The 16918-nt window shown below is 38.5% G+C and overlaps 1 protein-coding gene across 1 annotated transcript; it reads right to left on the bottom strand.

The window, feature by feature from the left end:
- Positions 1–922: 922 nt before the first annotated feature.
- LOC100708785 (syntaxin-11-like) lies at positions 923–3852 on the bottom strand. Its single transcript, XM_003442996.5, has 2 exons — positions 3687–3852; positions 923–2087 (listed from the first exon to the last, which is right to left on the bottom strand). The coding sequence occupies exon 2, from the start codon at positions 2083–2085 to the stop codon at positions 1234–1236; it is 852 nt and encodes a 283-aa protein (XP_003443044.1). The 5' UTR covers positions 2086–2087; positions 3687–3852; the 3' UTR covers positions 923–1233.
- Between the last annotated feature and the right edge of the window lie 13066 nt (positions 3853–16918).

The raw sequence follows: 16918 nt of genomic DNA, 5'->3' as shown, positions 1-16918 counted from the left end.
ATAAAGGTTTTGTGTTCTAAAAACGTTTTAGACTTATGAGTCGACCACGAATCTCAGTCATTTTCATTTTAGTTTAAACTCTTCGCTGTGAAGATAGAAAAGAATACAAGAAGGACAAAAAAAGAAATTCAGCTTACTATACTAATATAAAAACGCGAATAGAAGTTCAACATTAACCTTGAAAACGGGGGCAAAGCCTCAACATAAAACACATTTAGTGTTCAGGAACAAGTGTTTGACACAAGTGGAAAGTGCAACCCCAATATTTTACATGTGGTTTTAATGATCAGGTCTAAAAATACAATGCTAAAAATATACATCGAGTATTAAAATTTACATTTCTGAGAGAAAGGGGAGGGGGGGGGGGAGTGTTACAACACTGTGAGTCTTGTAACCTGTAATAAGCAATTTTCTTTGGTAGTTGGGCAAGAAAAAGCCTTCATAACTGCCTTATATGTAGGGACAGAAGAAGTGCTATGGCCATTTGCTCCATTTAGTCAGCTGCAACAGTCCTGTGTTGAAAAATTGATAATGTATCAGAGTATTTAAAAAGCTGAAGTACTCGCAATGTAAAATTACAGATGATAAAGATCAAGTTGAAATGAAGAAGGGATACTCACGCAAGGTTTTTTTTAAATCATTATTTTACTTAAGGAGGACAAGTCACACAGACTTAGTATAGGCTGATATCCAGATTATTGACACTGTCCTTTGACTGGTATCATACAGTTACAGGAAGAAATCATTAATGGTTACAGGAGTCGTAGTCATACCAGCCTGTTAATGGCTAAACTTTTATACTTCTATCAATAAAGGCCACATTACACTTTCACATAAAATCACATAAAATCTAAATATACCTAAAATAACAATCTAAAATCACCTAACGTAAAGATTTAAGGTTAAATATTAACAGCTCTAGATTAGCAATTGCACTTTGCTTTTACAGATAAATGCCTTAAATAAATATTTCACTATACATCTATTTTTTAAGCACCTATCCAATTCAGGCTTGCAGGAAGTGGGGCCCTTCCCAGAGAAACGGAGAATCAGCACCTTGGTGGGTCTTGTTTTATGATGACCAGCCCAACTTGGCTTCATCACCATCAATGTTCAAACCTTTCTATTAGTGGCGCCATCTACTGTGCACCCATCTGTGGGTGTATCCTGGAAGTCAGTGTGATTCATTAAAAGTTTCACCATATTTTAGAATCAATAAAAGCTTCATAAGGCCTAATTGTGATAACATGGAAAGCAGCCGCAAAACATCTTCTTGAAAGGGTTGTTTTTATCAGATTTAGTGGCATTATCCAGATAGACCCTGCTTTCCAGAATGATCACATCAACATTTTGAACATTTTTCTGGATGTTTTCCACTCCTGTGCCCTGCTCCTCCATGAGGACAGCCACATCTAGGAACAGTTCCTGGATCCCCTCGATTCTTTTCTCCAGCTCCTGCAGCTCATGGTGCCGGCTCTCGATCTGCATGAGGGCAGACCGGGCAGATTTGCCTTGTATCTGGGTGCTGAACACAGTCAGTTCTTCACCCTCCATCATCTCCTCCAGCTCCTCCATGCTAACCTCCTTGCCCACTATCTCCATCTGTCTCTGGATCTGCTTTTTACAGGCTTCCCTGTGGTTCATCTCTGTGTCATTGTAGCTGAACATCACCTCCCGCAGAGCGTTGCTCAGGCAGTGGTACTGTGTTCGAGCAACGCGCACTGTGGGGTCCAAACTGCCGCGCTGGACCTCCAGTTCACCTCTGAGGTTATTTAGCATATGCAGCCTCTGCAACACAGCTTCTCCTCTGCGTTTAATATCTGCCCCGATTGCATTGGAGTCCCGTTTTATCACAATGGAGTCTGAAGTCTTATTCAAAGCCTGATAGTTCACGTCCTTCAGATCTCTGATGTCATTTTGGATCTGCTGGATTTCCAGACGTATCAGCTGGGCCTCCTTCAGGACATCATCCAGCTCATTATCTCCAGCTGTTGCATCATGATCTGATAGGTTATCTAGCTCCACTGTACTGAAACCCTCAGTGTCAGTCTGGACCTGATGCAGGTGTCCCAGTCTGTCTCTCATGGCTGGAAGGAAACAGAAAAAAAAGGTAGATTTACTCATCTGGGAGAAAAGGTTTATCCATGACTTGAAAAAAAAGCATCACAAACAATATATTTAGTGTTTAGCAACTTTTAGAGGCAATGAGCAACCTTATTCTTCATTTGTAATCATGTTTGAGGCCAGTCTTCAGCTTCTAAGGGAGGTATTTGGCTCTTTGCCTGCTAAAGTTGAAATTAAGCTATGTTGAACAGCTAGGTGTGTGTCTGTGTGTGTGTGAGCAGATTGCTTTTTCAGAAAAAAGCAATCTGCAGCAGTTCAAAATGATGACGATGGGAGAAGTGAGTGTCTTAAAGTGAAAAAAAAAAACCCTCACCATTACGAAGCTGAGGAGATTATTATCATCTGTGGGTTTGTGTGTACGTGCAATGCCTTTTTTAAATTACACATGTTGTGTTGATTAAAAATAAATATACAATAAGCTTTGCAGCTGCTTTTATTTTTTATTCTTTTTTTACAAAGTGAATGAATAAAAAATTTCAAACTGAAATTTAAGGAAATATTTACTCTTCAAACTTGGTTTAATTGATCACAACCAATTAAACCACTGAACTGCTGAACTGACTGACACTGCCTGACCTTTTTACCCCGAACAGGCCAAACTGTAACATCCCTGCTGAAGACATAAATGCTTCCTGTTGTACAAGCTAAGAAGAAAAATGCAATTTAAAAAAACAGAAAAACACCAAGAGAAAGCTGTTTCCCAGCTAATAACTGTAAAGCTTTTATTCTGTTAAGCTCATCTTACAAAATAAAACACAAAGGTTTTGTAATCAGTGCATAGCAGCGTGGCACATTTTCTACGTCTCCAGTATCGAGTAATCTTAGATGAATTCTCCTGATCCACTAGGACATGTAGTCTGTCAAAGACTTGCCAAACAAGTTCTCAAACAGAGGAGCTGTTGGATTTTTTTGTTAGTGCTAAAACTTTGAATTAAAGTGTTTTAAGCTTTGGTGACGGTTTAGGTCCCAAGCAGATCAGGTAAACGTGAGCCTCAAGGCTGAATGCAGCAGCCCAGGTTTTATTTGGACTTGAGGAACTTTAACACTCTCATTTCCTACTTTCCTGAAAAGCCCAACCCCCAAAAAACAAAAATAATAATAATATTTTAAGCTTAACTCAACAAAAAACAAGAGAAGACAAGCAAATCATGTTACTGATCACCGTCATACAAAGCAGACATGAACTCAGTCACAAGGAAGTCTGGTTGGATTTAAATGATTTTTACAATAGATAATACACATTTTACATATTTAAACATAATCTATTATTCTGAGCACTGAAAAAGTCTTATTTGGGATTTGAATACTTTCTGTAAACATTAACAGTGTAAAGTACATGGACATAGGTGTATGATTTTGCCAGTACTGGCCCTTTTCTTTGATGATGATGGTTCATCAAGAAAAATTCTCCCTTTCTATCAGATGCAGTTTAAACTCACTAACAGTTTAATGTCTTGTAGCAGGATGCTGTGCTGACAACATTTGCACTAAAAAGGCCCCCTGAGCAAACCTAAAGAATATAAAACCTATAACGCTATGATTATATAATTATTATATCTTACTTGTAGTGTTCTTAGTTAGCTGTAGATGAGTTTCAGACTTCCTTGTCCTCTGTAGTTAAAGGTGATCATGAAAACAGGAGTTCAGTCCAGTTAGCAGAGTGACGTCTGCTTTAAGAGCAAGTGATTTTTTAAAACTGTTAACCATCATCTCTGATAGACCTGCTTATGAGGAAAGGTTTTTAAAAACAAAACTTTCTGCATTCCTCTCGTGTCACGTGGAGACGTGAGGTGACGTACAGTAGGACAAAGCCATACTTGTCAGCGATTTAACATAAAGATGAAGCACCCCTGCTTACATTTCACCTCTATTATCATTACCTTTACTGCACTACTTTTAGCGTTCTCGGGTGTTGTTTTCTGTCAACAGAAATGGCAATGAAGGGGGTAAATGGCTGTGCTGAGGCCTTGACAAAGCACATATAAGATAACATCACGGATAGAGGTCACTGACTTTGGACACACAACATGTTAAAAAAAATAAAGAGGAAGTATTTGAGATAGCTTATCTTCCAGAGGGGTGGGACCAAAATGTTCTTATATGATAAAAACTCAAGTCTAAAAAAAAAGAAAAAGAAAAAGAAGAAGGCAAGAAAGACTGCCTTGTCTTCTTTATTTAATAATTCTACATCCTTTCCTGTTTCATGAAACACAATCTAAGTGTGAAGCCACCAACCATCAAGTGATTTTCAGTCATGCAGCCAGAAAAAGAAACTCAAGCTGGATAGATCATTCGGTGCATAGGCTGCATGTACATGAGCAGTAATTTCCATCAGCCTACTGAGTTTCTGAGTCACTGGGATGTTTCTCATGGGGGATTTTTTTTGAAGGCCAACGTGTGCCATATAGCTGTATAAGCATAACTGACACTTTACTCTTAACTCAAAAGCATAAATGAAACCATGTAAGGTTAAAAATTCCCCACTAAACCACAACCAGCAGTAGTGTTTCTCTTTCACGTTTCTGTTTTTAGCACATTTCTCACTCGCCTTGTTAAGACCTGGTGTCATGGGCTAATGGAGAGAGGAGACAAATGTAGTAGATAAAGAGAAACTGGGTGTTGACTAAAAAAAAGGAATAAAAAAAGGCTAAACAAAGGCCAAAAAGATGACTCTAACACAGCACAGGAAGGACAATTAAAGAAAGACAGGAGAAAGAGGAAGAGTGGACTATATATAGACTGTGGACTAACTGGGGAATAACAGACAGTAGAGGAAAAAGACACAGGTGAAACACAATCACAACCTCCTTTACTTCACAAAGGGGGAAGGAAATTTAAAAAGCAAACTGTTAAATTTAAGCAGAAGACAGCTGATACTACACACATTATACTCACACTAAACATGATAACAGAAAGGGTAGAAGAATATGGAGAGGAAACATATACAAGGGAATCACTGTGGGAACTAAAAAAAACCCAAAAGAAGAACTTCCAAAAACCACAAAGGAAACAGAACTCAAATTTTAAAAAGCTAAAGCTCAACATCATTAGAATGATAAAGACACAAAAACAGGAATCCAGAATTAAACCTTCACACAAAATCCTAGAAAATCCTTAAAGACTAAGAAACTTGGTTCATTTTTTTGTGGTCCATGACAAGAAACAAATTCAAACACATGCATTTGTTGGTCAATTCAAATCACAACAAAGCAAAAAAACCAAAGGATCGACCACTAGGTGGCAACAAAAATAAACCGTTCAGTCAGAAGATCTCAAATTAGAACCCGAACTTTGTTTTTCTAGTTTAACTGTCACCTACAGCTTTGAGTAAGGGAAATATTGACCACTTTATTTCATTTATCTCTATACAAGAGTGAAAGGGAAGTTTTACAAGATGCTAGTGAGACCTGCTGTGATTTATGGTTTGGAGACGGTGGCACCAACAAAAATTCTTCCATTCTTCTATTATGTGTTTTATTCTATTGTTAAGTGTCCTTGGGTGTCTTGAAAGGTGCTTTTAAATCAAATTTATTATTATGGAAATTTTTCTAAAATTGTATTCTTTATTGTAAGAATAACAGTCTCTTCAGCAGTCTTATGGAGACTCGGAGAGCCAGACTGCGGTCAAGTGAGCCCTCACTTGCGAAGTCACAGTCAAGCTAGCCGCCCCGCCAGCCGCACCTAAAATGTGGTTGCACTATTCTTACGCATATTACGGTATGGATGCCGACTGCCTTAGAAACGCAGTCTTTTGTGTCCTGACACTATTTAACTTCACAATCCACTCCGTTTTGGTTCATCTCCACTTTTCCCCTTGTGATCCACAGCCAAGATTACTCTACGAATCAGAGAAAATTAACAATAAAATTTATCCAATATACAGTACTGTACTGTTAATATCTTCATCTTTGACCTCAGATTACATATAAACTGTACGAGGTGACACAGATATTTCACTGGATTCTGACTCTAGGCCGTCTCCACTCTGCCCCCTGTCATCCACAGCCAAATTTACTGTACGGTTTTCCAGAAAATTGATAGTAAACTTTGCACAATTTACTCTACTGTACTCTACATATTCTCATCTTTGACCTCAGATTACAGGAAAACTGTAAGAGGTGCCGCAGATATCTCACTGGATTCTGACTCTAGGCCGTCTCCACTCTGCCCCCTGTCATCCACAGACAAATTTACTGTACGGTTTTCCAGAAAATTGATAGTAAACTTTGCACAATTTACTCTACTGTACTCTACATATTCTCATCTTTGACCTCAGATTACAGGAAAACTGTACGAGGTGCCGCAGATATTTCACTGGATTCTGACTCTAGGCAACCCCCACTCTTCACCCTGTCATCCACAGACAAATTTACTGTACGGTTTTTGAGAAAATTGATATTAAACTTTGCACAATTTACTCTACTGTACTCTATATATTCCCAACTTTGACCTCAGATTACAGGAAAACTGTACGAGGTGCCGCAGATATCTCACTGGATTCTGACTCTAGGCCGTCTCCACTCTTCACCCTGTCATCCACAGACAAATTTACTGTACGGTTTCTGAGATTGCTGTGTTAACAGAGTATGACAGAGGCTAAGAAAATATACTGCCTAAAATATAACGAGCTGACGACCTGGGAAAATCTCAGCAGGGGTGCTTAACACCTCAGGACTTGCACCAGAAAATAAAAAACCCAGTAATTCTAGGGGGTGTTGGGTTTAGGGAAGTTTTTTCTCACGCAAATTTGCACAGGTTTAGTAAATCTAGTGTTAAAATAGTATCAGAAGATGCTCCTCGACCATGAAAAAAACCATCTGCATGTATTCTTTCACTACATCCATGATTCTCCTCTGTGGTCTTCCTCATTCATCCTGTTTGGAGCTTAATGTTCAACATCCTTTATCTATTAAAATTACAGAAGGGTAAGAAAATAATCATCAGAGCAGGAATCATGATAAATAGATTACCAGTACATAAAAACATATCATTTGCATAATTTCTCTGATAACGCTGCATTGGATGGGTTTATTAATGGTAGGCTGAAATTGTACTACAATCTGCTGATGAGGAACTATTTTTAGTGTTGAATAAAAAGTCCTCCACAATCTGTATATGAATTGTCATTAAAACCATAGAGATTATTACTTGTAAAGGAAAAAAAGTGGGACAATGCCCATCAACATATAGTGTATATTTTTGGAAACATTACAAAGATACAGGTAATTCTGGGTTCACCGGAATTGCAGATTAGATTGGTGGACAACTGGTGACAGCATCAGTGACAGGGATGCCAAAAGGAAGAACAAATTAATCATCAAGGCTGGAAGCAGAATTAGGAGGCGTCAGAGTCAGCGAGGGTCAGAGGTCAATGAACAAATTGCCCACCTTCATGGATAATGCATCACCCTCAAAAGGATTCAAAATCTTGGCCATGAAGAACAGTTCAAGAAACTTATTTTATTGTTTCGTCTGTGAAACTGTATAAATGAAATGTAAATTATGTTAAAGGCAAACACATTTGTAAGCCATAAGAAACAAACATGCTTTGCATTATGCCTTTAAACATCTGTATAGATTTGATACAATATTTATTAACTGAATTTGCTAACATGTCTTACATAGTGAGAGTATTTCTTTTACTGATGATATTTCAATGATATGTATTTTTTATGACTAAATAATGCTCTACTGAACACACGGCAATGACAACAAATGTGGAAATTTTGTAATTTCTTGTTTAAATTTGATAATATTTTAGGCAGTATATTTTCTTAGCCTCTGTCATACTCTGTTAACACAGCAATCTCAGAAACCGTACAGTAAATTTGTCTGTGGATGACAGGGTGAAGAGTGGGGGTTGCCTAGAGTCAGAATCCAGTGAGATATCTGCGGCACCTCGTACAGTTTTCCTGTAATCTGAGGTCAAAGTTGGGAATATATAGAGTACAGTAGAGTAAATTGTGCAAAGTTTACTATCAATTTTCTCAAAAACCGTACAGTAAATTTGTCTGTGGATGACAGGGTGAAGAGTGGGGGTTGCCTAGAGTCAGAATCCAGTGAGATATCTGCGGCACCTCGTACAGTTTTCCTGTAATCTGAGGTCAAAGTTGGGAATATATAGAGTACAGTAGAGTAAATTGTGCAAAGTTTACTATCAATTTTCTCAAAAACCGTACAGTAAATTTGTCTGTGGATGACAGGGTGAAGAGTGGGGGTTGCCTAGAGTCAGAATCCAGTGAGATATCTGCGGCACCTCGTACAGTTTTCCTGTAATCTGAGGTCAAAAATGAGAACATGTAGAGTACAGTAGAGTAAATTGTGCAAAGTTTACTATCAATTTTCTGGAAAACCGTACAGTAAATTTGGCTGTGGATGACAGGGTGAAGAGTGGAGACGGCCTAGAGTCAGAATCCAGTGAGATATCTGCGGCACCTCGTACAGTTTTCCTGTAATCTGAGCTCAAAGTTGGGAATATATAGAGTACAGTAGAGTAAATTGTGCAAAGTTTAATATCAATTTTCTCAAAAACCGTACAGTAAATTTCTCTGTGGATCACAGGGTGAAGAGTGGAGACAGCCTAGAGTCAGAATCCAGTGAAATATCTGCGGCACCTCTTACAGTTTTCCTGTAATCTGAGGTCAAAAATGAGAACATGTAGAGTACAGTAGAGTAAATTGTGCAAAGTTTAATACCAAGTTTCTCAAAAACCGTACAGTAAATTTGTCTGTGGATCACAGGGTGAAGAGTGGGGGTTGCCTAGAGTCAGAATCCAGTGAAATATCTGCGGCACCTCGTACAGTTTTCCTGTAATCTGAGGTCAAAATTGGGAATATATACAGTAGAGTAAGTTGAGCAAAGTTTAATATCAATTTTCTCAAAAACCGTACAGTAAATTTGGCTGTGGATGACAGGGTGAAGAGTGGAGACGGCCTAGAGTCAGAATCCAGTGAGATATCTGCGGCACCTCTTACAGTTTTCCTGTAATCTGAGGTCAAAGATGAGAATATGTAGAGTACAGTAGAGTAAATTGTGCAAAGTTTACTATCAATTTTCTGGAAAACCGTACAGTAAATTTGGCTGTGGATGACAGGGTGAAGAGTGGAGACGGCCTAGAGTCAGAATCCAGTGAAATATCTGTGTCACCTTGTACAGTTTTCCTGTAATCTGAGGTCAAAGATGAAGATATTAAAAGTACAGTACTGTATATTAGGCAAATTTTATTGTTAATTTTCTCTGATTCGTAGAGTAATCTTGGCTGTGGATCACAAGGGGAAAAGTGGAGATGAACCAAAACGGAGTGGATTGTGAAGTTAAATAGTGTCAGGACGCAAAAGACTGCGTTTCTAAGGCAGTCGGCATCCATACCGTAATATGCGTAAGAATAGTGCAACCACATTTTAGGTGCGGCTGGCGGGGCGGCTAGCTTGACTGTGACTTCGCAAGTGAGGGCTCACTTGACGGCAGTGAGAGCCAGTGCCAAGAAGCTGTTCTGGTGGCACACCACCTAAATAAGACAACTTATGATTTTTTTCCTTCAATCTGTCACCATGCTTTTTTGTGACATTTTTCTGGCCCGCTTTACTCCCCCTTTAACCATCACAGAACCCCTGGAATAAATCCTGAGACCCACTGGAGGCTCAGACATCCGGAGGGATCTCGAGGTAGAGCCGCTGATCTTGCATCTTAAAACAAGCCACTTGGCACGGATGCCCCTCCGGTGGTACTCCTTGGGCTCTTGCACTCTGGGGCCTCTGGATGTCTGGAGCCTGGATCTCCTCCATGCCTGCTTCATGCCCTGGGGGACGGGGCTATGGCCCTCCACACCCTCTAGCAGACCGTTACATGGGGAAACCTTTTGTATACAAGCGCGTTGATCCACACAGGTGTGCACACGGGTGTTCACTGTTCGTAGACATAAACTACACCTTTCTTAGCTGCTACTTCAAAGCACATTGTGCGCTGTCTGTCCTGCGTGCTGCACAACAACTTTCAATATTTAGTATTTACTGCTGTTCACACTTGGCTAGATTAAGGTGATGGTGTTGTGTTTAGTATGTTGCTTTGTTTTTGTTTGGGGTTTTTTTTTTTTGCTTGTCTTCTCTTCTTTTTCTCTCAACAGGTGATCCAGGAGATTTTTTTTTTCTCTCTTTGTCTTTGTAAGTGCCCTTTCTCACTGTCCCTTTTCCCTTCTGTTTTTCTTTTCCTTCCTCTCTTTCTTTCTCCCTTTCCTATCCCCCAGTCATGTCTGTCCCATCTGTAACAACTGAAAATAAAATAAATAATAACAACAAAGTTTGATCAAATGGACCAATACGGCAATGCCATGATGATCCATTTGGCAAAATAAATCCATTTGGTATCCTTGTTAGTCTTCAGACAACAATTCTGACGGCTAAAGAACCAAATGGGACAGGCAAAAAAAACAAAAAAAAAAAACAAGCCACTTGAGGTGGTTTGGATGCCTCCGGGAGGCCTTCCTTTGGAGGTGCTCCAGGCAAGCCCACCTGGGAAGAGAATCTTGTCTAGCTTGGGAATACCTTGGGAACCCACTGGAAAAGGAATAAATAAAGTATTGACTTTTTAAAATTTGTTTTTTCTGCATAACAATAAGTTCTTTTTTTATATCTTGTGTTTGTACTTAAAAGGCGACTTCACCCATGAAACACATTTCTTCTTACACATTGTTCTGTTTTGGATCTCTAGCCTTGAGAGATGTCTAATACTGAATGTGATACTAATGGCACTTAACTTGGTGGTGCTCAAAGCTAAAAAAACAAAAAACAAAAAAAAGGATCTGAAAGCCCCAGATGCAATATCTCTTTCTAGAAACCCTGAGGGCAGTTTCATGTAGGAACTACTTTTATTTGGTGGCTGTAGCTCAGGTGGTAGAGCAGGTCATCCACTGATCGGAAGGTTGGTGGTTCGATTCCTGGCTTCCCCTAGTCTACATGCCAAATATCCTTGGGCAAGATACTAACCCCAAATTGCTCTCCGATGCATCCATCGGAGTATGAATGTGTGTGAATGTTAGCTTTAAAGCACTTAGTAAGATGTGCTTGTGTGAATGGGTGAATGCACAAGTTGTGTAAAGCGCTTTGAGTGCTCAGATGAGTAGAAAAGCGCTATATAAGAACCAGTCCATTTACCATTTACCATTTATTTCTATTGAACTCTTCCCCCTGCGCCTGAGGACAGGCTTGTGTTAGTGACACTGTGGTGTAAACAGTGATGGCTGAGCTGCACGTTTCTTTCGGTTTAAGTATGTAGAAAGAATGATGTACACCAAAGGAAAAACATATCAATTAGAGGTGAACTTCTGCCAGAGATTCATTTTTGCCACATTGTCTGTGCAATATGCCGCAAAGTCTGTGCAATATGTTGAAGTATTTATTTTATCCAGCAGATGTCAGTGATAAAACAATCAGGTCTCAGGGCCATGGATACAACAGTACTTTAATCTGTTCCAGCAAAGCTCATTAAGTTGCAAAAAAACAAAAACAAAACAAAACAAACACATACACATATACATACACACAACCAGCACGAGGCGAGCAATTAACTAAAGACTAAGCTTTATACTACTCCAAGTCATATGTAAACATGTGCAGCTTACATAATTGTTTTAACAAATTTCTGTTATTACCTTTTGAGATGATGATATTAAGAAACATTACATAAGATTAAAAAGCATGTGTATTAGACTTATGGATCTTTATTTTTGTGGACAGTTTTTATTTTTAGATATTTTCCCGCAGATGTTCGGGCTTTTTATAGATTGCAGTGTTTAACTTATTTCCAGCACCAAAAAGAAAATACAAATTGAAAGTTCTAGTTCAATTCATGTAATCTGTTTTTTCAGTCAGCTGGTTCTAATTTGAGCAGCTACTAATCAATAAACCATGTTGCATGAGATTCACATGTACATTTCCCTGGTCACAAGTTGTGATCTGGGCATGTGATCAGCAAACTAACTCTTAACATCAGACTCTAACTTTGACACTCTCTGCACTGTTTCTCAAAGGTCCAGACCTACCAGGCTCAGTTAAGGAAACGCTGGGAAACTGTTCATTGTGAACTAGCCAAGACTTCTTATTCTTAATTAAAAGCTGTAAATCTGCTAAACTCAATGACAAAGGTCTACTTTGTGCACTCGGACAGTTGAACAAACCAATATTCTCTTAGGCACAACCATAACACTGTAACACTTTGCCACATTTCTCTGCAAATTTCCCTTTTTTTAAATGGAAATGTGAGTTTTACCTACAGAACATTTTGTTACATAACGGGATTCCAATCTAATGGGTCAGAACATAAAAAGGGTGCCTTCTAAATTCTAGGTTTTACTGATAAGATCCAGTAACTAGAACTGTCTTAAAATATATCTGAAATTCCTATTTAAAGTACAAAATTGGTGTCAAATTAATCAAATATTTACGTAACTGTTATAAGATGATTACCTCTGTAGAACAACATGCTTAATGCAATATATTACGGTTGCATTCTGTGTGTGTTTTCCCCAAAAGCAAGCTGCAGCCATGTTTATAGTATAGTGATCTACAGTTAATCACATTTTCTGCAGTTCTGTAACATATACAGTGCAACTGTGCAGTGCAAAGATAAAAAAAAAACCAAAACAAAAAACAACAACAAAAAAACTTTCTTTCTTTTTTTTACAGAGCAATAAATTTTCTTCAGACATAAAAATGGAGTCATCTGTTAGGTCTGAATTTTATACATAGTCCTTTATGATACCACAAAATGCACAGGTAGAAGAAGAGGACATGTACACACATGCAAGCTGACTCACTGAGACCCCCTGCACTTTTATTACATTATGTAGCATTAGGCCTCAACAGTTAGGCTGCTGTAATCAGTGGAGAAAACATCAGCTGTTTTCACTTAGCCAAAGTTGTGACTCTAATTAAGTGAGCTTATTAACTTTGTACTAAGGTTCACATAACAGCACCAGTGTCTCAAAGCGTCTGATCAAATCAACATGAATGCCTGTCATGGGTTTGCAGAAGTTTCTCTGCTCTAAGCTTTCCCAAGGTCTCATTTTATCCACCTTGGTGACATGTCATACTGCTTTTTCACTGAGGTAAAGAGAGGACATGACTGCTTCTATTACAATATGAAGCAAAATTAGTGCACATATTTAATGCCTTTTAGGTTTAGAAGTTTAAAGGAAAAATATATATATTTTTAAAACAAATAGAGCATATGTTTAATAATCAGTATATAGTACTCTTTCACTATAAGAAGCTTTGCAAGAGGAAAAATCTCATTTCATTGTTGTGAATGAAGATATTTTCTCTCCAAATTGATACAAATTTAATAAAAATAAAATTGGATCTGGTCAAAAAACAAAGACACGAATGATGGGATTTTCCAAAAATAATCAGCTAGAGACAAAAACAATGATTTATGATACCACATCATAATAAGAAATTATGAAAGGAAAGTTCTAAATAAAATGTAAAAACATTACAGAAACAATTATCAATTGTAAATACTGAAGATGGATTGTTTTGCTGAAATTATCTTGAAACTGGTGGACAACTATGCAGCCGGGACTGTTTGCCAACAGTAGTGTTAAACCAGGTCTTCTGTCCAGCGTGGGCAGTAACAAAGGTCAGTCCACAACAAATAATAGCAGAGAGATTCAGTGTCCAGTAGGCCAATCAGACCAATCAGTCTGGTCCTAATTCTTTTTCAGAAGGGCATTAACAAGTTTAATCTTTTTATGAAAGTTAAAATGTGGGGTAAACAAGGGAGGGTTTTTTTTTTCTTCCTATCTCCAGAATTGGCTAAGTTTATATGCAGACTAATCTGTTTAAAGTCCCACAACAATAAAACCTCACCTCAGTCAAAATAAGCAAACCGTTTAGAGCTGGAATGTATTATTTCATGCACTTGTTATAGGTGTAAGTGACTCAGCTGGTTCCTTTATGGCCTCATTCCCCTTTAGCATGCTCTGTGTCTTGAAATCCATTTTTGCATTAGCTAATGATATTCATCTTGTTTGAGAGGAATAATGGATGGATGGATGGATGGATGGATGGATGGATGGATGGATGGATGGATGGATGGATGGATGGATGGATGCTATATTGCACTTACAAGCATGCTTTGTTTTGAGTGAGCAATGCTGCATCTCCAACAAGAGCTGCTCAGCAAACACATACACTACAGGTTGGTGGGAAAATAAACTGAAATCCTGAATGAGTGGAGTGACTTTACAGTCAGTGTATAGCAAAGGCTACTAAAGCTTTTCTGAAGACCTTCCCATATACATTCACCAGACACTTTATTAGGCACACCTTGCTAACATTAGGTTAGACTTGCTTTTGCCTTCAGAAAGGCTTTAAGTCTTTGTGGCACAAAATCAACAAGATGATAGCATCACACAGTTGCTGCAATCTTACATCCTTGATGCAATCTTACAACATCCCAAAGTTGCTCTGTTGGATTGCGATCTGGTGACTGTGGAGGCCACTTAAGTGCAGTGAACTCACTGTCACATTCAAAAAAGCAGCTTTTGGTGATCTGAGTGTTGTGACATGGTGTGTTATCCAGCAGGAATCAGCTCTCTGAAGAAGGGTACACTGTGGTCATAAATGGATGGACATAATCTGCAACAATATTTAGGTATACTGTGGTGTTTAAACAGTCCTCATTTGGTACTAAGGGGCTCAAAGTGTGCCCAGGAAATGAACCCCACACCATTATAGTCTGAAATGTTGACACAAAATAGGATGAATCTATGCTTTGTTGCAGCAGAAATCTGAGACTCATCAGACCAGGCAACATTTTTTCTGCCCTATATTCTAATCCACTTAAGTCAGCCTGTTCAACCGTAGCCTCATTTTCCTGTTCTAGGGTGACAAGAGTGGCACCTGGTGTGGTCTTCTGCTGCTGTAGACCATCTGCTTCAAGGTTTGTTGTGCATTCCAAGATGCTCTTCTGCATACCTTGGGTGTAACAAATGGTTATTTGAGTTATGGTTGCCTTTCTATCAGCTTAAAGCAGTCTGTCCAGTCTTCTCTGACGTCTGCTATCAACAAGGCATTTTCACCATGAGAACTGCTGCTCATTGCATAGTTTCTCTTTTTTGGATCCATTCTGCTTTTGTGGGAAAGCAGAAGATTATTTCCGTTTCTAAAAAACTCAGACCAGTCTGCCTGGCATCATCAACCACAGTCATTTAAATCACATTTGTCCTTTTTCTGATGCTCAGTTTGAACTTCGGCAGGTCATCGTGACCATGTCTACATGCCTAAATACACGGAATTGGTGCTATGTGATTGGCTGCTTAGATATTTACAGGTGTTCCTAAGAAAGTGAGCAGTGATTAGAATGTGTTTTATTTATAGTTGCCTAAAATTCAGAGTTTGGCCTTACTCATTACTTTGGCATCTAAGTGAAAAAATAGCCATGACCATCATAAAGCATTACTGTAATCCCCCCCCCCCCCCCCCCCCCCACACACACCAAAAAAGCAAACAAACAACAAAAGAAACAAAAAAATCATCTACCACATTATCTTGCCTAAACTGGCATTATCATGTAAGCCCAAACACTCCAGTGCTATTACTCATAAAAGAAGTTTGAGCAAAACGCTTTAATGAAAGAAATGCAGCTTAACAGATAAACACATTATTAGTTTATCTTTTATTGTTTCACAGTCAGAAGTCAGACTGTAAGGGGTCAAGCTTTTGAAGCAGCCTTTTTTAAAATGAATCTTGTATTTTAGACAGACTGTTGTGTGTTTGTCTGCCCTGCTCATGATATTCTGCCCACACGCCTCAGTTTAAACACCAAATCGAATTAAGTCTGTTTTGCTCAAGAGGTACATTTGACCAGTCAGCTGATTTTCATTTTCAAGAAAACTTCTTTGTCAACTTTAAAATATTTGATCATTTCCATACGCTCTATGCTGTTATGAAATATTGTTTGTGTTGGACTAGTAACAGATCAGCTGATCAACACTAAGTACCAAAAAAGAAACCCTCAGAGATTAAGGGTGTAATGGCAGTCCTGACACTATGCCTTACTGCAAGCGTATCCCACATGATGCCTCCTGATGTCTTATGCATCAAGTTTTCTGTTACTCTAGGCAGCGACATTAAATCAACCAGTTATTCCATAAAATTTACCCATAGAAAACATTACGCAGTGCTTGAATTTTACACATTGGTTAAAACAGTATCTGCATGTCTGATTGTTGTCCTGAAACCTTGTTTTCCAAAAAAAAAGTAAACTGAAATGTTTGAAAATCATTTAAACTCCATGTTTAACTAATAACAATCAAATTAAAATTGAGAAATTGGATTGTTTTTTGAGGGAATTTGAGTAAAACAACTGAGTACATGTTAAAGAAACCAGTTTGAGATGATGTGATCTTTGTGGCATGATGCATTTTTCTGTTGGAACCAGCCATCAGAAGATGGCACGCTGTGGTCATGAAGGGATGGAGATAATGACAAAGTGTGTCAGAATATACCCCCAACACCACTGAACAACCAGCAGAACCTTGAACGACTCATTTAAGGCATAATGAGTCCAATCTTTAATGTTGTTTACAACAAATTTTGACTCTGCTCATCAGTTAAGATGTTTTTCCAATCTTCTAGAGTTCAATTTTGGTGCACCTATAGGAATTATACCCCAAGTTTCCTGTTCTGAGATGACAGGAGTGGGGCTGTAGCCTATCTGCCTCAACACTCGACATGTTGTGCATTCAGAGATGCTCTTATGATTACTATATTGGTAATGAGTGGTTATTTGTCTC

The sequence above is a fragment of the Oreochromis niloticus genome, linkage group LG19, assembly GCF_001858045.2.
Source record: "Oreochromis niloticus isolate F11D_XX linkage group LG19, O_niloticus_UMD_NMBU, whole genome shotgun sequence".
Classification (NCBI taxonomy): Eukaryota; Metazoa; Chordata; class Actinopteri; order Cichliformes; family Cichlidae; genus Oreochromis; species Oreochromis niloticus.
This window is presented reverse-complemented; position numbering and strand designations above follow the sequence as displayed.